The sequence below is a fragment of the Crocuta crocuta genome, unplaced genomic scaffold, assembly GCF_008692635.1.
Source record: "Crocuta crocuta isolate KB4526 unplaced genomic scaffold, BGI_CrCroc_1.0 scaffold429, whole genome shotgun sequence".
Classification (NCBI taxonomy): domain Eukaryota; kingdom Metazoa; phylum Chordata; class Mammalia; order Carnivora; family Hyaenidae; genus Crocuta; species Crocuta crocuta.
In genome coordinates this window covers 1,193,436-1,219,394 of record NW_027527381.1, presented here as the reverse complement: position 1 = coordinate 1,219,394, position 25,959 = coordinate 1,193,436, and the positions used below count along the sequence as shown (strand labels likewise).

Below are 25,959 nucleotides of genomic sequence, written 5' to 3'. Positions count from 1 at the left end.
TGCCTCCCGCCAGCATGGACCCTTTGCATTCTCCTCATTCCATCCCAAACCAGATGCTTGATGCCTGAGCTGGATCCAGGTTCAAGTCTGCTCATTTGCCTGCCTGCAGTTCTCTATTTCTAGATCTTCCGGTCTGAGAAGACAGATTAGATACAGCAGCAGATACAAAGCCAAGGCAGAGCTGCCGCTTATGGGATAGCACCAGGCTGACCTTAGGGGCTACAGCTTTTGTCCATTAGTTATAATGCAAAATGACAAAATGCAGATTTCTCTCTAGCTAATATCGTGGTGAAATGGGGACGGGGTCCTCAGTGTCAATCAACTTCTCAAGTAAAAGGATGTTCTGGAGCNTTTATTATATTTTTCTCTTTTAAGGCAACTGTTTCGTATCAGAAAATTTTAATGACACAACCAAATATAATTCTGCTTTCTAATGGCAGAATAATTAGAACAAACATGCAGTGAAACTCTTGATGTTATTCTAGAATGTTTCATCCCAAAGTATCCTCTCCTCTATGTGAAAAATTGCTTTGTGATAGAATACAAACAAATGTGAACATTTCACATTTCTTTTAAAGGATGCCCTTTAGGGGCGCCTGGGTGGCTTAGTCGGTTAAGCGTCCAACTTTCGCTTAGGTCATGATCTCGCGATTCGTGGGTTCGAGCCCCGCGTCAGGCTCCGTGCTGACTGCCAGCTCAGAGCCTGGAGCCTGTTTCAGTCTGTGACTCCCTCTCTCTCTGACCCTCCCCTGCTCACGCTCTCTCTCTCTCTCTCTCTCCTAGAAATAAAAAAAATATATATTAAAAAAAAATAAATAAAGGATGCCCTTTGAAGAAAGTAAGAGCTATGAAGGAAAGGGGGGCACAAGACATGAAAACACAATCCTCTAGAGCAAGGATTTACCTCTGTGGCTAAAAGATTTGGAAGTCCCAACTATAAACTCTGTTTTAGAAAGTACAGAGAAGAAAGGACATTTTTACTTTGTACTGCTTTGTAGTTAGGCCGTCTTTTATGGCTTCTTCTCCTTCCTCTTCTTTTTTTCTTTTTGCTATAAACATTGCATTTAATGATACATTCCTGAAACCAGATGGCATATGAACTATTTCAACAAAGAAAAAAACAAGGACAAGAAAATATTTTGTGGTCTTTCCAAAAATCTTTCACAACCTTCACATTTAATGGCAATTACTGGGAAAGCAGCAAGTTTAAAATTATAGCTGAGGCATGTAATTACCCATATTTGACCTATTTACAAACTCTTTTGAAGAAAAAGAATACCAGATAGCTGTACCTACTCTTTTTGGTTCCCGACATCTATAGTGAAGCAAAAATATTTGGATGGTATGTTAGTGATTCCATGGTTTTACTACCTCATATCAGGAGGCTCGTTGCCAGGGTCCCTCAAATGCTACCTACTGCATATAAACACATCATTCCACCTAAATAAAAAAACAGACCTAAAGATCATTGTGAAATCAAGCAGGGCACAGAGCAAATCCATTTCTAAGGTCTCTGAGTTGAGATGGGGTAGAGCAAACACAATGGGAATGTGGAGGTAGAAGTTAAATAGATAGATATATTTCCTAAGGCATTTCCTCTGAGCATCATCATAAACCTTTACAATCAACATGTATACTTAAAAATTGTTTTAATGTTTATTTTTTAGAGAGATAGAGCATGAGCAGGGGAGGGACAGAGAAAGACGGAGACACAGAATCTGAAGCAGGCTCCAGTCTCTGAGCTGGCAGCACAGAGCCCGATGCGGGGCTCAAACTCATGAACTGTGAGGTCATGACCTGAGCCCAAGTCAGATGCTCAACAGACTGAGCTCCCCAGGTGCCCCTACAATCAATGTGTATACTAACAAAAGCCTTCATAAATAGAAGAGGCAGTATTATACCATTGGGAACCTTCACATCCAGACGTCAGAAGACACGAAACTAGCACAGCAAAGTAAGACTCTGATTACAATTAATTTATAGTACCATTTTGAACAATGAAGCAAATTTATGTGCTCAATTTATATGTGATTTATCCAGCTGCCTTGTTTCATGAAAGTCTGTGTATTTTATTAAATTAGCTTAATGTATATATTATTCTTAAAATCTAATGAAAGAATATCTAATTCCTTGCCACATAAGGAAAAGGTTTTCAAAAACCTGCATCAATTCGTGTTATCCACAAGGTTTGTAAAATCATAACTGTAGTCAATTCTATTACGTGCTTTTATACACGTAATAGAAATCAACTAAAATATACTTCCCTGTTACTAAAGTTCTCACCATTAGGTGATGTATTAGTTTGAATGAAAAACTTACACATTCACAGAAAAAAATAAATCAATGGTAAAAAAAAAAAAAAAATTGGCAACCTAACATATTTTAGCCTGAAGTATACGGAAATAAATTCTCCAAGAGTAGAAATTAAAGACACAAAGTGGAATTCAATGTATATGGATGAAAGACTCATTGAGAACAATTGTTTTAAAATACCCGAATACAGGAAATAGACTTATTCAGTAAAAACCCAACTGAAAGTCTTCCTTGGATAGAAAAGGTGAGGAACTCTGAAATGGATCATGGTGCTGAAATGTAACTGAAATAAACAGGGCACTAAAAAGAAGTATGAATTATACCGGAAATGACTCATCAACTTCCAACTACAAATACTTTTCATGAAATAACAGCAAGTGATCCCCTGGGATACTTTTGTGGTCTTATTCTCTCACCTCACTTTTTGGATGCAAACCTCTACCCTAGAGCCCTCTTCTTGTGCTTCCTTCTCCAGGTGTTCTCTGGATCCTTCTCCAGAGTCCTTCTTGTCTATGGGATTTTTTGACTATTTCTAACCAATATCCCCAGTTTCCATTTTCATCAGAAATGCTTTTGTCTTAACTAAAATCTGTCTTTCCTTGATGATGTTACTAACTTCATCACGATCTTCTCTGAGCGCAGAGGGCTTTGCATGCTCCCTGTTTCCCAAAACTATTCTTACAACAGTTTTGCCATCATCACCCAACATCTGCTTCTTTATTGAAGTTTGTGTGCTCCGCCTATAATCACTCTCTCTTCCTTGCTTTTCATCAACAACCTCTGCCATTTCCTTACTTTTCTCAATGACTGTACTATTTGGCCTTTCATTTCCTGCCATCACCTTTGGCCATTATCTACAGTAAGTTCCTTCTAGCATCTTGACTCCATGGTTCTTTGACCATTTCCTCTACTGCTGTGACCTTAACTTCCACTTAAACAGATATCTGTTAAATTCCTTTATCACTTGGAGATTCATTCTTTCGTAAGGTTTTGAACTTTCAGAGTCTTCTGATCATAACCCTTATTTTCCCATCTCACCCTCCCTCTGAGTCATTTTCACTCTTGGTATTACTTCCATTTTCTTGAGTCATATCTTTTTCCCCTGAAGGTCCTGAATTTGCTTAATCTGCCTTCCCTTCTGATTCCACACACTGCTTGAGTGACAATTTCCTTCTTGAAGTTTTTTTGAGATTAAAAAAAAATGTTTATTATTTATTTTGAGAGGGGGGTGAGGGGTAGAGAGAGAGAGGGAGAGGAGAATCCCAAGCAGGTTCTGTGTTGTCAGCATGGAGCCCGATGTGGGGCTTGAATTCATGAACCATGAGATCATGATCATGACCTGAGTCAAAATCAAGAGCTGGCTGCTTAACGGACTGAGCCACCCAGGTGTTGTTTAAAAATAAATTTTTTTACAATGGTTTTTTAAAGAATGGTGGCTGTCAATGATTTCTCAAGGATCATCACATTAAATATTACAGCATCCCCATGGTTTCAGCTCCTCCCTTCAGAGTACAGATTATAGTGACAGAACCTGCTCACTGAGTCTAGTATGGGTTCTCACTCTTGCTAGGAAATATGTGATTCCTTTCTCAGTACTTGTGATCACTTCTCAGAGTTCTCTTCAGCTTTTTTCACTCTTATTTTTTTAAACTACTTTTTAAAAATGTACTTCTTTTGGGAGATAGAGTGCAAGCAGGGAGAGAGGTAGACAGAGAATTCCAAGTAAGCTCCATGCTGTTGGCACAAAGCCTAATGTGGGGCTTGATCCCAAGAACCATGAAATCATGACCTGAGCTGAGACCAAGAGCCAGATGCTTAACCGACTGAGCTAAGGCACCCCACTTTTTCAGTCTTCTTAATTTCATGGTTACCACAACCATTCTTCCTATTTCATCAGATGCCTTCATCACATATTTTACTAATAACATTGTTATTTGACTTGGGATCTCAGTTTTCTTTTACCACATCTTTTCTCCTTCACTGATGTTCCTGAGGGAAAAGTTTTCATCCTATTTTCTGTGAAAGGCCTTGTACAGACTATACATCAAATGTTGGTCTTTAAAATTGTTGGCCTATTTTAAGCTTTAAAGTGAAAAATTATTTTATTTCTGTCACTTCTGAAATGTGTAATTGAAAGAATCAAAGTTTTGGTTGGTGTGGGGGTGTTAAAGAAAGTGTTTATGGAGAAGCGAAGTCATTTATGAGTTTAGGATATTTTCTGGGGAGAGCTTCCTGGAGCGTGTTCTAGAAACCCAGATGGAATCCTGAAGCCATTGGCTTATAGAAGAGAGGAGCTCCAAGAGGGGAAGTGAGAGCATTCAGTGCCAGAACATTCTGCTTCCAACTGTGCTCAAAATCGAGCTTGGTTATTACTGTTACAGAGCATAACAATATGTTATGAAGAGAAAAATGAGCTGAGGTTAAATGCAGAAGAGACGATGGAGGAGACAGAATTGGAAGTGCTTATTTCCTTCAAAATAATTATTTTAATTATTTATTACAAAGGCAATAAACCTTATTGTTGCAAAGTTGGAAAATCAGGACTAGTTAACAAGAAAAGATAACCTGCTCAAAATTCCACCAAAGAAACATTGGTAGGTAGTATTTTGATGTATTTCCTTTAATATGTAATCTACGTTTTAGTTGACTTAGGTGCTTATTTTTCATAAAATTGATATTAAGCTGCATATATAATTTTGTTTCTAGTTTCTTGGGCCTAAACACTGTATTGTTATTCTGACATGAGATCCACAGCATCATCTCAGAGCGTACTGTTCACATGCAGCTCCATCTTATCTCTGAGCTGAGTCTCCCTTCAAAAGAGCCCCTACCCAGTAGGCACTTTTTTCAACCTACTTTGTAATCACTGAAGGAGCTCTCATACATAATGAGGCAAGATGAGATGCAAATGTTAAAGAGATATTACACCATCATGTTACTCTTTCATGGAAAGCATCTAATATTTGAGATGTACAGACAATATTTCTTATAGATGGTTGAGTATCAATTTGAATGTATGTAGGGTATCTGTGAGTATCTTCAACTATATTTTAGACACCATATAAGATGACTCACCACAAAAATAAGGACTCAAGCTCCTTTTGTAAATGTAATTAAAACATTTACATTCGCCAAAACACTAGCATAGCAAAGCACCATTATCCTGAGATCTAAGAATGTGACACTGAGTCAGAGCCAATTTTTACATGAAAAAAAAAATCAAGAGAAAGAATACATCAAAATGTTATTCCTTAGTTAAACATTTCACACTTCAGGAAGTTCCTTGATTGAATTCTCCATTTCAGGGAGGGGTTGTTTTTAAAGTGATCCAACACCAACAACGTTAATGCAAAGTCATCATCATACTGTATTTATGAAGAGCCCATATCTGCATGCACAGCCAGGTGCTTCAGAATTAGGCTCATGATCTTTCCTACATTCCTTATTTACCATTCTCCAATGTGCTTGGTGAATGTGAGGGTGAGTGTGAGAGTGTGTGTGTGTGTGTGTGTGTGTGTGTGTGTGTTTGCAAGCATGTGATTTTATAACAAATTGAAAACAAAACTTTCAGCTCTATTTTTTTTTGCCCTAATATTATTTGAAGGCCCTGCTGGTTCCATAGTTTGCACTTTCATTACTATTAAACATTACTATTGTTATTTGACTAGACTCAGCAGATAACAAAAATCACCTAACCAGAAACAGAAGCTGGTGCCTACTGAGTTTTCAGGATCAAAAGCAGAATGACTTATCTTCCAAACACTAAAATAGGAAAAGAAGGCAACCAGATTGCAATGAAATTAATCTGGGAATTGGTCATTTGTCTACAACACTGACACAATGTTAAAAGATGTGTAGAATTTTTGTGTATGTGCTTGCCAATATGATCTTAGCGGTCACTAGATTATAGATTATTTAAAGGTGATGCTTTTGTTTTTTTCATCTTTGTGTCCTCAGCAGCCAACACTACCCAACACTGTACAGATGCTGAATTACTAGTGAGAGGATGAAATGTGCTGGATTTTTAAATACATCTATATACATTTAAGGACCTCTTTGCAATTGTTTTATGATTACATTTCCTTGACCTCTGTTGCTTATTTTGCCCCAAATTGTTGTGCTTATCTTCTCCTTGCCTGTGTGTGTGCGTGTGCATACTTAAACCTATAAATTAAGGCTTATAGAACAGAACCTAGGAAACCATTTATATTCTAATGTCAGTGATATAGTTAATTCTTCAGCCCCAACTAGTAGAGGTAAAAGGATGGAAAAATGTTCAACTTTCTAAGTTATACTGACCAAGCCACACAGCGGAGTTGCAGCAGGAGTCCAACATCAACAGGACAGGAAGGGAGTAGCACAGAAGCTCTCAGCCTCTCATCAAGAGTCTGGCATCTGATGGGGGTGTTAACATGTCAAGTACACACACCTTGAACTTGCAGTTTGATTGTACTGTGGCCAACCGACATTACAAGTATGTACCCGAGAGGAAAAATGTCCTTCTGGACCTTCCAAATGTCTCACTTTCTCCATAATGTTTTAAAATAAGATGTTAATCAAATGAAACACAGGAGAAATGAAGAAGTAGTCAAAAAGGGTTCCCAAATTGAGTAACTTGGCTGGACGAATTTTTCCAATGTAATTCTATTCCACAGGATTTTTATTTAATTCTTCATATCATTCCATGTTTAAGGTAAATGATATCAGTTGGAAAAGTACAACACAGTGGGAAAACTCTGGAACTGGTGAGGTTTGAAAACAGAAGTCTTACAGCATATCGAGGTATGAAGTTAAGTGGAGCAAATAGGTTTGCTCTAAAAGTGGGAGAGCTCGCTTTCCCTTTTTGTTGGTCTGGTTTTGCTTCATTCATTCAAATATGTTTTTGAGCACACTATTCGTTGGGCCCTGATCAAAAAAGCAGTGGAAAAGTCAAGGTTCCTACTCTCAAGAAGCTTACATTCTAAGAACGGGGCAAAAGCAATACACATACTAACAAGCAAGTCAACAAGAAGCTATCAGAATGAGTTTCATGCTGTGTGGTAATTAAAGCAGATGATTTATTGGAGAATGGCTGGGTAGCTGCTTTAGTTTGGGTGGTCAGGGGAGGTGGCGACATGAAGCCGAGAGTTGAAAGCAAAAAGGAGCCAACTATTAGTAGCAGAACATTCTGGGGAGTAGAACATTCCAGGCAAGGGAACAACTTGTGCTTGCAGTGTGGGGGAAACCTTAAAGAACTTCCAAATATAGCAAGTCAGGCACAGTTCAATCGCTGATAAAGACAGGGATACAGGCTGCTATTTCCTCCTCCTCCATCTCTCAAACACACCATCCTCATTCCCACACATGCAGTCAGAGGACAGGAGTCTGATTTACGTGATGCTGCTCATTACAAAGATGTAGCTTCGCTCTGTCAGTCCACGACTGCACTGAGGTGACACGTAAAATCCCCACTACATTTAGGACACTCCTCTCTCTTGAGACAAGAACTACAGGAACAATTAGGTGTCTAAGGGCAGGACTGAGAAAAGAGAAAGACACAAAGGTAGCGAAATGCAATTATTTCAAAAAGCCTGATTCAGGCTGAAATCATTTTACCCTCTTCAGATAGGAAATGATGATGCTGTTTTCTCTTTAGAGGCTAGGGAAAGAGAAAGCAGGAAGAGTAAGTGCAGACAGAATTAAGTCCGTATCTAGTTTAGCTGTTGATTAAGCATGTAAAAATTCTGAAAACATTTTATTGCCACTCTTTCAGTCGACGGGCATGATTTTCCTGTGTGTGTGTGTGGGGGGGGCATTTGGAATTTATTTTATCAGCAATACACAAGAAAGGGCATGATTTTTTTCATGCCAAGATGCATATTACTAACACTAGAGTGGCAGATGTGTGTCATTTATCTACTGACCTGTCCTGTTTCTGTGCACAAAGACTTGTCCGTTGGTTCACCCTTCAGAAAGCTCCCTTTTGACTTCCACAAGTTTATATTATACCTCCCTCCCACAAGATGGAGGAAGAATATTCCAATCAAGGAAATAAATGAGGTTTGAAAACAGCCTGTTATTTATATATTGTTTGGTCAAATTTAGGAGGCGAGCTCAGTGGAAAAACATGACCATGCTTTTCTATATGCTTTGCAAATCACCCACTAAAATTGGCATTCCCAAGTCTTCCTCCACGGTTTATTCCTGGGGACCCCATGCATATCCATGCCTTTGAAGGACTATGTTTTGGCAGGAATAAAGAGAAGCAGGGATTTTGTTTCCTATTAACAAACTGAGCCCTTTGTTTATTTTGAACCTTCAAACACAATTTGCAGAGAGTGGGAGGCAACAGACTTATCTGACGCACTCTGAACAAGGAAAATCATGTAACAAACAGTATATAAGTTAGGTTTATATTTATTCCTTTCTCTTTTTCTCTGATAAGAAATATTACTTAAGCACCAAGTTGCTTCTTTTCTTTGCATTGTGACAGAAGATTATGAGTAGCAGATGCTCAGTCACACAAATAACTCTCATTTACGAATTTTTTTCCTGTGTAGCATTCTAAGTGCACTTCTGTCCCCACAGCAGGTGGTCAGTTATGCCACAAATGCAGTGTGTGTAGTATCTGGCACTTACTGAATGGCCTATATTGAATCATGTTAAACTTCTACTTGAGGGACGGTATCTGAGACAAAGACATTGAGAGATGCAGAAACTCAAGTGGATGCCAATATGACACTGAGCCAGGAAACTCATTCTCAGGACCGGTGGGAAGGACTCAGCTAGGGGTCTGGGAGGGTTGCAAAGCTATTGGTGAGGACTTCTGTTGGGTAACAGGGGATGGCGGTTGGATCTTGCTAAAGAAAAGAATTCATGACATTTCTATCCTTTCCTTTTAGTCTTTGTTTTTTTCTTCTCATGATCAGTATTGGAACTACTGAGAGAAAAAAATGTAAAGAGACTTTCTTTTTGAAAATGATCTTTCTGGGACGCCTGGGTGGCTCAGTCAGTTGAGCATCCGACTTCAGCTCAGGTCATGAACTCATGGTTCGTGAGCTCAAGCCCCACAGCGGGCCCTACGCTGACAGCTGAGAGCCTGCTTCGGATTCTGTGTCTCCCTCTCTCTCTGCCCTTCCACTGCTCCTGTTCTCTCTCTCCCTTAAAATATAAACATTAAAAAATTAAAAAAAAAAAGAAAATGATATTTCCTCAGGAATCTGATAAGTCAGAGGAGATTTTCAGGTTAGTGCATTGCCAAAGTAAATGTTTTAATTCCTATTTGCCCCCTCCTAATTGTTTCCTATTTGTTTGATTATGAAGGGTTCAGAAGAATGACATGCCATAAAGCCCCAAAACAGAAGCCTTTCCTTTCACAAAAGGGGAAAAAAAAAATCACAGGCTAATAGAAAAAGATTAGAGCGATGCATAGTTTTTCACTGCCCAGCATAAGAGGAAAAATTTCGTTTTCCCAACGTACAAAAAGAGAATGATACATGTAAGAATTTTACTCGGTAGTTACCTGTAGTCATGGTCAATAACTCCAATGCCATTCTAAATTATTCACAGATGTCATTCAGTGGAATGATCGAGCATTCCTCTATCAATGGATACAACATTTAAAAACAGCGAGAAGATCTTTCAAAAAAAAATGATGATGATAAAGGAGTGAAAGACCAGAATGAACCAGTAACACTAGTTACTTGAAAAAGGCAGGATGGAAGAGGAAGAACAAATAGCATGACCTTTGTCTTTAATTATTTCTGTATTGTTTAAATTGGCACACTGAGCATGCATTTACTTTGTAATTAAAACAGATGCAAAAAAAAGTATTATACCTCATAAGAAAACTTAAAAATATATACATATATACACACATATATATGTGTATGTATATATATATATATATATATATATAAAGTGTCATCACAAATTATCTTCTACCTAGAAAATGGCAGGTAATTATATAATATGAAAAGCATTAAGTGATGCTCTAAGGATATACTTAAGCACATAAAGATTTGGGGAGAAAAACACAACAATGGCAAAACCCGGTACAAGTGATGTTATTTCTAAGTTACCAGGTTTCTGATTAGGTACTCTGCCTTTCCCTAAATTTCCTTATGAAGGGGGTAGTAACCTCTTTATAAGCATATTAAACACTGAAGCCTGTTTCGCCTATAACTTAAATTGTACTGAAAATCTGACTAGTAAGCAAATCATGGTGTCATTCTTCAAACTCGTGCTTAAGCTATTCATCTTCTTAATCCACACAGAACTGTTCTCTTTTGTGGACATGCCTGCCCCCATCATGTACACGAGCATCCATGTAAAGCAGAGTGACAAGCTGATGAGCTGCTGAAACTCCTGAGATAAGAAGGGCTGTAAATGCCTGTTCACAGCTCCTCATGTTTGCTCTCCTATGATTTATATCCAATTTATGACAGCCATTATGGTCGATACACTTCATTTAATCAAAGAGCACAGTCAAGTCCTCATCATTGAAAGCCTCCCCGCCTCCCCGAGAGAGCAGGTCCCTCATTTCATTAAAAGCACTACAAATACATCTTCAAAATACAAAGATAAAAGGAGTAGGCAGTGGCAATTAATTGCATGGGTTGGAGCTATCAGGGTATAAATCTCTTTTAAGGCTGCCACTTTTGAGCCCATTTCACCTGTCAGGCATCTCAGTGGAGCTAGAGCACAGGTATTAAATGTTTACCTGGTATCTCTCACACCTCTGTCCACAAACCTAGGAGCCCTATGGCCCGAAAAATGAGCTTGGACAAAACACAAAATTAAGCGTGGGGTAGTGATAGATAGATTTTTGAAACTGCAATGCAAGATTGTCCACAAGTTTATTTTTCTAAAACTATCTGCCCCTTTGCTAACTTAAGACATTCATTTGGCTGATTGATCAGTCTAACAAGGTTCATGAAAACACTTAGTAAACAAAGTGACGTACACATGTAAGATATTCTAATTGAAATATCCTACACGTTTCTAACATTTCTAACAAATGAGCTGATGACAGAGAGAAGAGAGTAAGCTGCTCAGTACCAAGGAAACAAACAATAACTCCTAGATTCTGGCAAATTCATTCTCATGGAAATGTGACCTCACAGAATATATATACATTTTATAGCACTCTGACATTTCCAATGACCTCTATCAGGGCAGTAATTCAAGGTCTGTTATGCTATTATAGAACCTATTGAGTTAATTGATTTCTGCCTCTGACATTGTAATGGCTCTATTCATAACAACTCTCTGCTTGTGTGGTGCCAATGGAAACAGCTCATGTCAGGTTTATCATCCTAAGAAAATAATGGATATCCAATATAAAGGTGGTATTCATGGAAATACGCAGTGCTATGGAATCCCAAAGCCAAGTACATTGTGTTGTGAGAGGCACTTCTCTCCTGATGAGCCTCATTATCTCTGGTTTTGTTCCCTTCCTCAGGTTCTGCACACTGAATTTCCAACCTCAGCTTTCAGTGCTCCCAGGCTTATCTATATCCGATTTCCTTAAGGTTCTTAAATTTAAAACATTTGGAAGTGTTTTTAATAGAGAGCTCAAAGTAAGTCTCCTTTCCCATCCCCTCTGGGGTGGGGTGGAGGGGGTGGCTACATCCTTACTATGCATTGGAAGACCAAGCCACGACAGATATTTTCACAGCTGAAACCAGTTATATATAGCTTTTAGCAAAGGGTAGATTTGACCAAGCATCTCATTTACCTTCTTTATTTTAAGGTATCTTTTGTATTATCAAAGGACATTACCCCCACCCCCACACCTTGTTAGCAAGGTCACACTGGCCAGGGACAGCTTGCCTGCAGCAAAGGCAACTTGCCACATAGTTGAGTCCAGGCAAAAAGTTTTCCCTGGCCAGAAAGGCAATTTAGCAGGAGTATGGAAAGTATTATAAAACCATGCAGAAATACTCACAGCTTGGGTTTGGCAAGCAGAGGTGGTGGCTCCTTAGTGGGTGAAAGGAGGGCAGCTGGTGTTGGCAGAGATTTATTACTGTTAGCTTTGCCGTTAATCAGTCCATTTACTCCATGGCTGGGATGGACTCCGTTTGTCTCCCTCTCAGCAGAATTGAACTGCATTTGAAGGGCTGCCATGCTAAGTCCTAACTCCGGGCTGTTCACCTGCTGGATCTGGGATGGCTTCCTTGAAGCCAACTCAAAGGAACTTGTCTCCAAGATTGGAGGGGGAGGTGGAAAGTGTTGGAAGTGATCACTGTTGGATTCTCCCACTGAGTCATAGTTGCAGTTTTCAGTGTTGGCTAAGAAAGGGGAAAGAGATGGGGGAAAAAAAAAATAAGATGTTACCGTTCAACTGTTATTTTTGCGCTATCACAGACTACCTGAGAATCCCTTGTGCTCTGTTAAGTTGTTTAAAAAGCGGGAACTCTGCTGTGCTTCTATGGTACGGAAGCAAAGCCAGCTGGAGGGGCTGGTTCTTCCAAACTGGTTTTCAGGGACTGCTAACCTGTTTCATTTCCTGACGGGGCCACAAGTGGGGAGACCAGCTACCAATTCATTATTAACAAGTTTCAAACAGGATCTGAAGACAGAAGTTGGTAAAAAATGACAGTACAAATAATGTCAACTAATAATGCTTTGTTTCCTCACATTTCAGCGCGGATCTGCATGAACACCCTAGCCGTTAGCTCCAACTATAAAGGCTTTATGTGGTACGCAGTGCATATGTATCTTATTTAAATCTAAAGAAAATAAAACTCTGAGTTTAAGTAAAATGTCTTATGATCACATTTTTTTCCCCAATTTAGATAGCTGCCACAGCTGTAATTCGGTACAAAAGAAACTTACTTTTTAACTCTCAATAAATCAAAAACATCTTGAGATAAGATCATGTCATCCTTGGATTCCTCACCTTGTCCAGAGCCCAGTAGAGCTCCTGGAATGGACTCAAAAAATACTTACTGAGGTCAACTAAAAGCTCAAAAATATTTGTTGATTATGTTTGGCTTTCAGTTTATTTACCCCAGATGAAAATGGAAAATACACTGTGCCAGTTTATGCCACATAGACTCTTAGAGCCCAGAGTTTGGCCATGTTGCTGGAGCACTGCTATGCTCAACTGACGGGACAGTCGTCAAGCCAGCTTTGCGGCAAACCCTGGGGGCCTCCCTGCTCTGCAGCTCCCGATCACGGCCCGGGCATGTCTGTTGCCCATTTAAAGTACTGATTCCTATCGACTCCATCAGCAATCCAGTGACCTTGACGTTTCTTAATTAAGATGAGGAAGCGTTTACAATTTCCATTCTAATATCCTTAAACCAGTTTTGTTTTTGCCTCTGCTGCCACCTAGCACCAACTTCTCACTCTTCCCAAGAGATCCAAGTGCAGTTCCATTGTTGTCCTCAAGTCTATCTCCTGCAGCCACAGCCCCTTTCTTGGTTCCCTACTGTATGTACTACGTGCCAGGCTTGGCTAAAGCACTATTTTAAAAGCTACTGTAAAATAAATAACAGAGGTGAGTCAATAAAAGCAAGCTAACGTGAAGCTAGTTACTAATAGTAAAAAATAGTCAAGTTATAAGAAAATAAAGGAAAGAGATGTTTCATGTTGCCCTTGCTAGTGGTATGTTTCTGAGTTTTAAAAAAATATCCAGGTGGTTCTGAATATTGGTTTCAGCAGTATAATATACTGCTTTTGTTTTTCACATCAGAGTTATAGCCCACTTTCAATGCGACTTGATTTCTGAGAATCTATACAGCTTCTCCAGGTTACATTAGGTTTATCTTGTATTACTTTTTCAGAAGTTTCCATCACAGCTTCAACAATGACTTGTTTGTATGAATACTGGCTCTCCCGTTGGTAACTGCTGACATTAGTGACTGCACCTCTGATTCAGGGGTGGACGTCTGATGTCAGCATGATTCTAGGTTAGCATGAGGATGTCTGGAAACCAGATCCATTGTTTCCAAGACCAAGTTGCATGACTTCAAAAATAGCCCCATGTGTGTTCAGTGGCTACAGTGTCATTATTTTTTCGTTCTTCATCTCCATGTCCACTCCCTCTCCCCACAAAGCCTTTGTTTCCTGACCAGACGTGGGTTGTTAGGATAAACTCCCGGAGTGGCAGCAGGCATTCCTAAAGGCTGAGCTTGCCTCTGGGGTAGCTCTTCCTGCTGTGGTGAACCACACACTAAATGCTAGGGAACAGCAGTGGATCTTTTCTCCTCACATACCTGAGGTGACAATCAGCTGGGCAGTACTGGTTACTGAGCCGTAATCATTTCTTGCTGAGCACGTAAAGATCCCTGCGTCTTCAGGGAAAGTCTCAGCGATAACCAGGGTACAGATCTCCTCTGGAAGTGAAGAGAACAGAATAACTCATCAGAGTGAAACCATGAAGTCACCTTGAAGAAGTCAGATGCTCTGCCTTTCAAAAACATACAAATCAGACAACAATTAGTAAAGAATCTCTTTATGTAGTATTCACAATAGAATCTCTTTACATTTAATTTAGCAGTTCAGCGTAGTGGCAAAAACTTTGAAGTCAGACCCATTCTTCATGATTTTGGACAAGAGCAGCCTTGGTTTCCTCATCAATAAAATGGGGATAGTATATACCTAATGGGGGATCTCTGAAGATGTAAGGAGATGTCTGCAAAGTGTCTATCTCTGCACTTGGCTCGTGAGAGATGCTCAGTAGATTCTGGCTCCACTCTCCTCCAGCTAGGTTAGCTCATTATGAGTGGGAGCTCTTTCAACTACAACGTGGCTGCCTTGTACATCTGCTCAACTGAAAAGCAGTTAGTGGGGGAAAATCCACCTTCTCTGAAATGCTTACAATGAGAGGGATAAAAGGCCTATGGACAACTACTATGGAAGCTACCATTACACAGTGTGGCAATGTTGCACTGTAGAGCGTGAAGAGCCCAGACTCTGGAACCAGCTGTCGGGGCTGGAAGAAGGGTCCTGGATATCTTGCCTCTGTGACTGGTCAATGTTCCTGAACGTCAACATTCTTTCTATATGTTAGAGAAAATAACAGAACCTACCTATAGGGTTTATATTTATCATGCCTCATAAAATTAAGAAGCATTAAGCATCACAGGGTTACTGTGGGTAATGATGATCATGACCATGACAACAGCTGATGGTTACACAGCCCTCATCAGGCACCAGGTACAGTTATCAGCACTACAAATAGATTTAGATTTAATCCCTTTGTCAACCTTACAATTTAGATTATAAGCCCATTTTATAGATAGGAAACTAAAGCACAATAAGGTATATTGGTTTGCCCAAGATGACAACTGGTTTGCCCAAGTTGGTTTATGAGTGGTAAAATTAGAATTCAAGCCAGTCATACAGCCCCTCTGGAAAACAGTGTGGAGCTTCCTCAAAGAATTAACAGAACTCCCCTATGACCCAGCAATAGCACTGCTAGGAATTTACCCAAGGGAAATGTCCATTAACTGACAAATGGATCAAGAAAATGTGGTTTATCTATACAATGGAATACTACATGGCAATGAGAAAGAATGAAATCTGGCCATTTGTAGCAACGTGGATGGAACTCGAGGGTGTTATGCTAAGTGAAATAAGTCAGGCAGAGAAGGACAGATACCATATGCTTTCACTCATAAGTGGAACAGGAGAAACTTAACAGAGGACCATGGGGGAGGGGAAGGGGAGAAAATAGTTGGGAAGAGGGAGGGAGGCAAACCATGAGAGACTCTTGAATACTGAGAACAAACTGAGGGCTGATGGGGGTGGGAGAGTGGGGGAGGGGGGTGATGGGCATGGAGAAGTGCATCTGTTGGGATGAGCACTGGGTGTTATATGGAAACCAACTTGACAATAAACTATGAAAGGAAAAAAAAAAAAAAGAATTCAAGCCAGTCAGTTTCCAGACTCCACACTCCTACCACCTATTCTTGTGATAGGCTATACATTGTGCTGAGGCCACTGCCTGGCACACAGTAAATGCTTTGTTGCCAATACGTATTCCTAGTTAACATTTAAAAAAAGCGCTACATCTAGAGTGTATGAATTTCAAATTGAATAATTATCTTTATTTTACCAGTAAAATAAAGATTTGTAAATGTTAAGAGAATTGATATTTTTCTGATTCCCACATAGAGACTCTATTGATTATTCCCATATTATGTAGGTAGGGTAAGCTTTGTACTGTAGACTTTTTTACAAAAGTGGCCACAATTAATCTCCTCTCTGCATCCATGTCCCTTTCTAATGTGACTCTGTAAGCCCTTCCATCACATGCACACTCTAGTTCCCTGACCTTTGAATTTCAGCTAGCCTTGTGAGTTGCTTTAACCTAGAATGCAGTGGAAGTGATATCGTGGGTCAGTTCTGGGCCAAAGCCTCAAGGGACCTTGATCATTTTCTGCTTGATCTCTTGGAACTCTACTGAACTCCTTCCTCGGTGAGTAGAACTGTGTTGGTATGCTGGAGGAAGAGCTGCAAAGAGTACAGATACGCCATTTCAACAGATACCATCCTAGCCTAACTCATCCTCAGCCAACCTGGAAGCTGACCACAGCCACAGCAAGTTAGTCCAACTAAGGTTGGCCTAGGGCAGACCACAGAACTGCCCGGCTGAGGCCAAGTCAAATGGCTGACTCACAGAATTAGGAACTAAACAAACGGTTGCTGCTTTAAGCCACAAATTCAGGGGATGCTGTAGTGGGTACCCATAGCTAACTGATGTAAGTGGGCTGTCCTTTTCCGACAGGCCACAGGGCACACTTTTGAGATTTGTAGAATAACGCGTCTTCCTTCAACTATCAGTAATAAAAATGAGCAAATTTGTCTTGAGGCATATTTTATGTTTTAAACACTGGAAGAAAAAGTCGTAACTGCAGGTTAAAAGGGCTGCCTTATAATAAAAACATTTTTATCTATTAAAAGGATCTTTAAAGACCTTATTTTTAAAACACAAAAGTAATCAATGTAGGGGCACCCGGTGGCTCAGTCAGTCAAGCATCCAACTCTTGATTTTGGCTCAGTTAATGATCTCACCATCATAGGATGGAGCCCACATGGGCCTCTCTGGTAGGTGTGGAGCCTGCATAAGATTTTCTCTCTCCCGGGGCGCCTGGGCGGCTCAGTCGGTGAAGCTTCCGACTTCAGCTCAGGTCATGATCTCACGGTTTGTGGGTTCGAACCCCGTGTCTGGCTCTGTGCTGATGGCTAGCTCAGAGCCTGGAGCCTGTTTCAGATTGTGTGTCTCCCTCTCTCTCTGACCCTCCCCTGCTCATGCTGTCTCTCTCTCACAAATAAATTAAAAAACATTAAAAATTTTCTCTCCCTCTCAGTCTGCACTTACCCCCACTTGCTCACACTCTCTCAAAAAATATTTAAAATTTGTTTTAAAAAAGTAATAAATGTAAAAGTAAATAAAACAAAGTATAAAATGAAAAAAGTTTCCTTTATATTGCATTCATGAATTCCATTCATTGACTTTCTTCAATTATATCATGCTTTCTTAATAATGTCACTTTGTTTCAAATGAAATTATTTTCTTTTTGAGATGGTGGTATCCCTGAAGACTTTGTGTTAAAAACAGTGAAAACTCTGGCTAATTAAAAACTCACCTCTGGTTTTTCCACAAGTAACTGGGATACTTTTGGTGGGCAATATAACATGATCACACTGGGTTATATACTGCAGCAAGCAGTTTTATATATGGTGGCATCGGGTCTCAGGTGACTTAAGACGAGTGGACTTAGATAACTCATTTCATGTCTTACCACTGAGTGACACGTTTTTGAAATTTTGCAATCAAAACAGACTTTGAGACATACCTGATGTGCGCAATACAGATATTGATTTATATAGAGACCACCACAGAATTTTCTGGCTTTCCCAATTTTTACCTCGGTGGAAAAAAAAGCTAACTGGGCTCAATAAGAGCAAATGATTTACTTCCAACAGCTGAAGTGTTGATAACAGCACAAGAAAAATTTATTCAAATTCTGAACCTAGGTTATATATGTTTTAGCATTTCAATAATGTATTTCCATAAACCGTGCCCAAACGATGACCACATCCCATAAAAGGAGTTGTGGTGTAACGGGGTGGGTAGGTATGAACTCAGGTATGCCCACCTCTGCTCACCTTGGTCTCAATCAGTATAAAAGGTCCCCTATCTCAAGATGCATCACGGGGACTGAAAAAAACACCATGAATACATGGTGGAACTATGAAGTGCAACGTATATTTAAACTATTCTGATATTTTTAAATCAGCAATTTTTATTTTAAAAAATAAAACTAAAAAGCAGAAAAAGTAAATGGCGACTATGAAACTGGCAGGGCTCTGAATTACTCTGGGTTTTATTTGTATCTTACATCTAGCCCTTGATACACAAAGATCTAGATAAAAATTATTATTTAAATTCAACTGTATGCCTTAGCTCTTCAAGAAGATTGCGCTATTGCAAGAGGAAGGAAGGAAGGCAGGCTATTTATAAGCCTGGGTGCAGATAACTGAAGTTTTGAATCTTGAATCATGATACGGTTTCCCAAACCTCTTAGATAAGAATCACCTGGGAGACTTGTTAAACATGTTGAGGGGCGCCTGGGTGGCTTAGTCGGTTAAGCGACCGACTTTCGCTTAGGTCATGATCTCGCGGTTCGTGGGTTCGAGCCCCGTGTCGGGCTCTGTGCTGACTGCTAGCTTGGATCCTGGAGCCTGTTTCAGAGTCTGTGTCTCCCTCTCTCTCTGACCCTCCCCTGCTCACGCTGTCTCTCTCTCTCCTAGAAATAAATTTAAAAATATTAAAAAAAAAAAAAAACATGTTGATTACCTAACCCTCTCCTCTCTTTCCTAGAGATTCTGATACAGTATACTTGGGGTGAGGCAGAGGATTTAAAACACAAAATACTTTGCAGATTATTTTAATCTTCAGAAAAGTATAGAAAACTTTGCCCTCAAAAATGGACTTCACACTTTTATTGCAACCCACAGGGGTGAAAAATACATTGTGTACCTAACCCAGTCATATGCATAGATACAAACACATGTAGGACATAAATGTTACACAAAACAATATTTAAGATTATATGAAGTGTACCCAACTATTTTCTTTAAAACAATGGCGGCTGTCCTCTACTTTCATGGGTCATGATCAGCAGTTTAAAAACACTGGTCTATAGGACTTAGCACAGCCCTGGCTCAATAAACACCGATAAATCCTGAACTCAATGACGACGACCACCACCACCACCACAGAAAGAAAATCATTGGGACGTTCCTCTAGTGATCTTCACACATTGCTATGTCTCAGTAACTTTTACCAGGTAAAAATTTAGCCAAATTCCCCAAAGCTTGTTCAGCTTTTCTCCTCTTGGAAAATCTCATCCCAAAGTGACACTAGCTCACATCTTGTTGAGAGAAAGAAGCAAAATGGCTTGTATGGTTCTGACATTATCAAAATGAAGAAAGCCATAAGGAAATGAGATGATCTAGGCTGTAATATTACATTTTCATCTGGTAGCATCTTATTTGAACAAAGTCCTTTAAGACATCTGTAAAATACATTCTGGTGAGAAATGGAAATCAAGAGATGATTGTTTATCTCAAAGAAAGGTGGTTAGAAGCTTACTTATCTGTATTAAAAAACTGTTCATTTTAAAAATTGGAAAATTTTTAAATTACCAGTAACTCTAACTGTGATCTACTTTAATCCATTTTTCCTAGATGAAAGGCTTTGATTGGATGGCATGTAATAAATTACTAAATTGGAAACTATTTTTACTGGTGATAATTTTATAGTTATCTAAAAATTACTTAATCATGTAAATATCTCTCAGAAGTTAACCATGAGTTTCATTCAAAGTTTTGGATGTACTTTACACTTGGTTAAACACAAATAATTTTGTTTGCCAAAACTTATAAAATGATGAGGAGCAAGTATAACATTACATAGGTCCTTTGGGTGATAAGGGGACATTTTCATAACTGCCTTCCTTCATAGCTTCCCGCTCCCCCCACCCCACCCCACCCAGCCTGCCTTGGGGTCCAGCCTAACTAAAAAGAAATCCTGCTTTTACCTTCCAAACCAAGTGGCTTATCTAACACAACTGATAAAGAGTCTGGGTTAAAATCAACAAGATGAGATTCAGTGCTGGTGAATGTAATGTTTGCATAAATTTTCATAAAGGATTTTTTTTTTTACGATTGCAAACTGTATCATATGTAGAGGATATTTTAAATGCACAGTTTAAGGAACAATGAAATGAACCCCCGTGCACCCATCAATTCTAATAAAATATTATTAATACTTTAGAAATGTCCCCTATGCCCTCCCCAATTGAATCCTCCTCCTCCTTTTAAGATCATCAGTCCTTTGATTATGTTTATCATATATGTATCCTTCAAAAAATGTGTTTAGTCTTAAAAAAATTGAGTCCTAAGCACAAGTCTACAGAAAAGGCAAACTTGTCACTGTCAGAAAAAGTTCACAGGAACTACTTGGGGTATAAACTGGCTTCAACCTCCCCATGATGTTTACAAAAGCCCTCACAGGAGTAATCGGCAGACAAGGTCATGAGTGAGTCCTGGGAACCTTCAGGTTTACCTCCATGAAGAAGTCCGGTGGGGCTAAGTGTGGGCAGGAACTGGACAGCCAGCACAAATAGTTGGGGAAGTAGGTGTCCCCGTGCTTTCTGTTTTTAAGTTCAAGGTGGCCGCCTTCCAAATCTCAGCACCAGAACAGGGGAGAACGGTGGTGGGAGGGGAGGAAATGAATGTTCTTAGCTGAACCAGGAGGCTATACAGGGAGGAGGCCTGCCATTCTGCCATCCTGTCATCAGGGTAAAGAAAGAAGCAGTGGCAATGAGCTCTTAGTGATGACAACCTCAGTGTGTCTGTCCTGTGTATCACACTCCTCCAATCTGGACTTGTTCCCCCCTTCCTGACGCACAGCATCCCCCTCCTTCAGGGCTCCCTTTGGCTCTTGCCCGCACTTGATCTCCTGCTTCCCATCCACCACATCTTCCTCTTTTTAGGGGAGTTCTCCTGCCAGGTAGAGCACATCCTACGTGAAGAGTTGTGGAGAAAAACCTCTGAGACCTCGCAAGTCTGGAAACTCTTGACTATATCTTCATAAAGAATTGAAGGTATGGCAGGGTATAGGATTCTAAATTGGAGGTAGTTTTAGTTCAGAATTTTGAAAGCTTTGCTTCATTGTCTCTTCAAGTCTAGCATGACTACTGAGAAGTCCTAAGCCACTTTGATCTTGTTAGTTTTAGGTGCCTACATGTTTCTTCCCTGGAGACTGGGAGAATCATCTCCTTGTCCTGGATATTATGAATTTCATGCTGCACACTGCTTTGAAATTATCTTCATCCACTGCTCATGCAGGGAGTCCTTTAATTCAGTTTAGAGAATTAAAAAGTATTTCAGTGATAATCTCTTCCCTTTCTTTGTTCTCTCTTCTGAAATTCCAGTATACAGGCATAGTCTATTTAAGTGGGTTGTCTATAGTGTATCTACTTTTCTTACCTTTGCTCATATTTATATTCCCTTGTAGTCTTTCTGCCCTACTTTGTGGGACATTTCCTCACCTTTTATTTCTGCTACCAGTTTTCCATTCCAAGAACTGTTTTCTGAATGCTCCTCCCCTCTTCTTAAAGCATCTTTTATTTCTACTCCTTGGATATACTGATTTTCTTATCTGAGAAGAGGATTAGTCTTTTACATTCTTCTCTCTGCAAGTCTGTTTTATCCAAGTTGCTTTCCAGGGGGAGATGCTTCTTTTCTTCTTCTAGATCATCCATGGATGTTTCTTCAGGGGTCTTTTTTTCTTTTTGTCAACATGGTTCTTAGTTGATTAGACGCTCAGAGGCAGACAGAGAAGCTTGTCAACAGCAGCCTTCCCACTATGGTGATCTAGATGACCGCTTTGTTGGAAAAACTCCCATATCACATGTATGGATTTTTTTTTTCTCTTGGGATGTTCAGATTGCCCAGAAAGGAAACTTTTAGGCTCTGCCTGGAAAGGAAAGGCTCACGGGCCAGCATTCTAGAAGGTCAGTGCAGAAGATGACTGGGAGTAGGACCGTGGAGAATTTAGAATTTTAAGAGTCACTCAGTTTTCTTTTTTGATGCGCTCTCAAATGTGCCTCTCTTCCCAAAGATTAAACCAGACTTTCTTGGTCCATGGGACCCTAAATGTCTCAGTAATAGTTTAATGATGCTAAGCCAAAATATATACCTAAAAGTTTCAGTTGTTAGTTATTTTGAAAGAACATAGTAAGTACTTAGATCTTAACAAGTTAGTTACTGTTTGAAAAAAATACATATAAATTGAAAAAATATTTTATTCTTAAATAGCTGCAACTACTAACTAACGAATGCATGCATCTGTCGGGTACTACAGAACTCTTGAGATCAGATGGAATACACAGTCTCATTTCACATTCATTGATTTTCATGTGGCACTTACTTGTTTAGCACATGTACACAACAAAAATTCAGTTTCAGAAAGNGAAAAGCAGAAAGGAAGTGAGAGAGGAAGAGAGAGATTGAGCACCAGCTAGTGAGGAGAGAGCAAGACTGAATGTGCCAGAGGACTGGAGAGAGTAGGAAGAGAGGGTAATAAAATCCAAATGCTCAAATATCTTCCAGAATTTCAAAGACTATTTATGTTTTAGCATTTGGAAAACATCACTGGCCTAGTCCTATAAAATTTATCTCTTTCCTCAGATGTACTGTAGTCATGTCTGGTTTTCTCCTTTCCACTTAACAGCAGCTACAAAACGGCGATCGGGGAAGCCAGTTCCTGCATCCATTTTTTTTTTTTTTTAATAGTTTATTGTCAAATTAGTTTCCACATAACACTCAGTGCTCATCCCCAAAGTGTCCTCCTCCATGCCCATCCCCCCCTCCCCCCACATCCATCAGTCCTCAGTTTTTGTCAGCATTCAAAAGTCTCTCATGGTTTGCTTCTCTCCCTTTCCCCCACCATTTCCGCCCTTCTTCTCCCCCTTGTTCCTCCGTCAAGTTCCTCCTAATCCTCCTATACGTGCAAACATATGATATTTGTCCTGCATCCATTTTATATGGTTGAATAGTTCAGTGGCCTAATGGATAGTCAATCGGGTCACTTAAGGCAAGTAAGCAGTTCAAAATACTTTGTTGTTTTTTCCAACAATGTCAATGGTCAACTCCAAGCTCAATCTAAGGAAAGCAATTGGCTACTAGTAAAAGAATCATAATCATACTTAGTTTTGTCAGGCATGCCAAAATATTGTTTAAATACAAATTACGTTTTAACATTTGCTTGTTCTGAAGTTCTCACTCATAACACCTCACATAAGCAGTCCATTGGAATTCATGTTTTTAAAGGGGTTTATTTAAAAAATATGATCATGAATTTTATTTAATACTACATGCCTTTTGTAGATTTCCTGATGGAGAGTATTTTAATGCTCTGTCATAAAAGAGAAATGAGCAATTCTAGTAACGTAATAAATATAATTGTGGACAAGTTATTAAAGATCAGGGAAAACTAGCTGTGTTTTTTTAAATATTTATTTTGAGAGAGAGAAGAGGGTAGGGCAGAGAGAGCAAGGGAAGGGCAGAGAGAAAAAGAGAGAGCCCCAGGCAGGCTCCATGTGGTCAGCACAGAGTCCAATGCAGGGCTTGAACTCATGAACCTTGAGATCATGACCTGAGCCAAAATCAAGAGTCGGAAACTTAACCAAATGAGCCACTAGCACCACATGTGTTTTGTTTTTAATAGCTCCTCACTATATACAAGTTTTTTTCTTTTCTTAAAAAATTTTTGGTCAATGTTTACTGACTTTTGAGAGAGAGAGAGACAGAGACAGAGACAGAGAGCAAGCAGAGAAGGGGCAGACAGGGGGGGGGGTTACAGAATCCGAAGCAGACTCCAGGCTCTGAGCTATCGGCAGAGAGCCCTATGCACGGTTCCAACCTGAAGACCGCAAGATCATGACCTTAGCCAAAGTTGGACACTTGAGTCACCAAGGTGCCCATTTTTTTCTTATATTGACAGATTTCACTGACATATTTCTGTACCAAGAAATATTTGTTTTCAGCAAATTCTATTCTTGTCCTTGGAAGAGTCTGTTTTCTATCTTTTTTATTCTTTTTTTTTTTTTTTTTGAGAGAGAGAGAGAGAGAGACATTGTGAGAAGTGGAGGCACAGAGAGAGGGAGAGAGACAATCTTAGGCAGGCTCTATGCCCAGCGCGGAGCCTGACTCGGCTCAATCCCATGACTCTGGGATTACCACCTGAGCCAAAATCAAGAATCAGACACTCAACAACTGAGCCACTCAGGTACCCCTGTTTTCTTAAATGCCTTTAGATCTAACTAAAGGGGGAAAAATAAGAACATTCAGTGAACATGAAGAGGAGAAACTTATATTGCTAGGATATGCAGTTGAAAGGGAAAGCTCCCCTATTATCTTGCTCTTTTCTTTATGCTTTTGCCATGTTAAAAGGATATTGAAGTATGTCTAGAGGTCATTTTATCCATGAAGCTGCTGAGAACTAATTTTTCTTAAATAGTGATGATCAAAACTATACTCTAGAAGTAAAACAGCAAGTCGTAATTGAAAGAGAGTTTGTGGTTTGAGGGGTAAGAGGCTGGAAGAGGGTCTGGTAGGAGACATTTCTATTCTCCCTCCTCACCCAAATGGATTCCTTCTTAGCCAGTATATAGAGTGTTTTCAATTTTCAAATACATATGTACTCAGAAACTAAACTATGCAATTTCTAACCAGTGTTGTGAGTTTTTGGATGATGGTTAGTTTATGATTTTCCAACCCAGATCATGGGAGATATTTCATAAATCATTGTCACCTCTATAGGTGATGACGAAGGATAACAACATGATGAAAAGGAATTGCATGAATTTTCACAAAATCTAAAATGCAACATCAAAAGGAGCAATCTGTTCCAGTAATAATGCTTCTAGAATTTGTGGCCCAAAACTTCAATTTATACATTAAGTATAGAAAGATATAAACGGTCCATGAGTTTTTCACATCAACTTTTTTGTAAATAAAGAGGTATCTGGCTTCTACTTTTATGTATGTCAGTAAGTCTATTTAAAATAGTAAACACAAGATGTGCCCTAACATCTTAGCTCATGCAGTAGATGGAGTCTCAGAAGTTCCATGTGTCAGGGAACCAGCAAGATGCAATTTTTAATATTTATCTATTTTTGAGAGAGAGCGAGCAAGCGAGCACGTGAGCAGGGAGGGGCAGAGGGAGAGAGGAAGACACAGAATCTGAAGCGGGCTCCAGGCTCTGAGCTGTCAGCACAAAGCCTGATACAGGGCTTGAACTCAGGAACTGCAAGATCATGACCTGAGCTGAAGTCAGACCCTTAACCAACTAAGCCACCCAGGTGCCCCAAGATGCAATTTTATATAAAGACATATCACAGAATATGAAGTTATCTATTTCTATGTTTTAGAAAGTGACTACAGTATTTGGTGTGGTGACTGACACATTAAGTGGGGCAACATCTCTGGTTATAATCATGACAAGTAGGCACTAGATCAATTCCAATAGTCCTAAGGATGCTACTCAGTACCCTTTGATCTTTGGATCCTAAAAGGATCAAACCCTACTTTCAGTGTCCCAGTGCTCAGATGTGAGAGGTCCTGGACTAACCACAG

At 39.6% G+C, this 25,959-nt stretch overlaps 1 protein-coding gene across 1 annotated transcript in view; it reads right to left on the bottom strand.

The window, feature by feature from the left end:
* PALLD (palladin, cytoskeletal associated protein) overlaps positions 1-25,959 on the bottom strand; it is a 378,381-nt gene that overhangs the window by 182,056 nt on the left and 170,366 nt on the right. Inside the window, exons 8-9 of the mRNA XM_077772316.1 lie at positions 14,517-14,636; positions 12,242-12,584 (exon numbers count right to left, since the gene is read on the bottom strand). Coding sequence (XP_077628442.1) covers positions 12,242-12,584; positions 14,517-14,636 — 463 coding nt within the window. The remainder of the gene's footprint in view (positions 1-12,241; positions 12,585-14,516; positions 14,637-25,959) is intronic.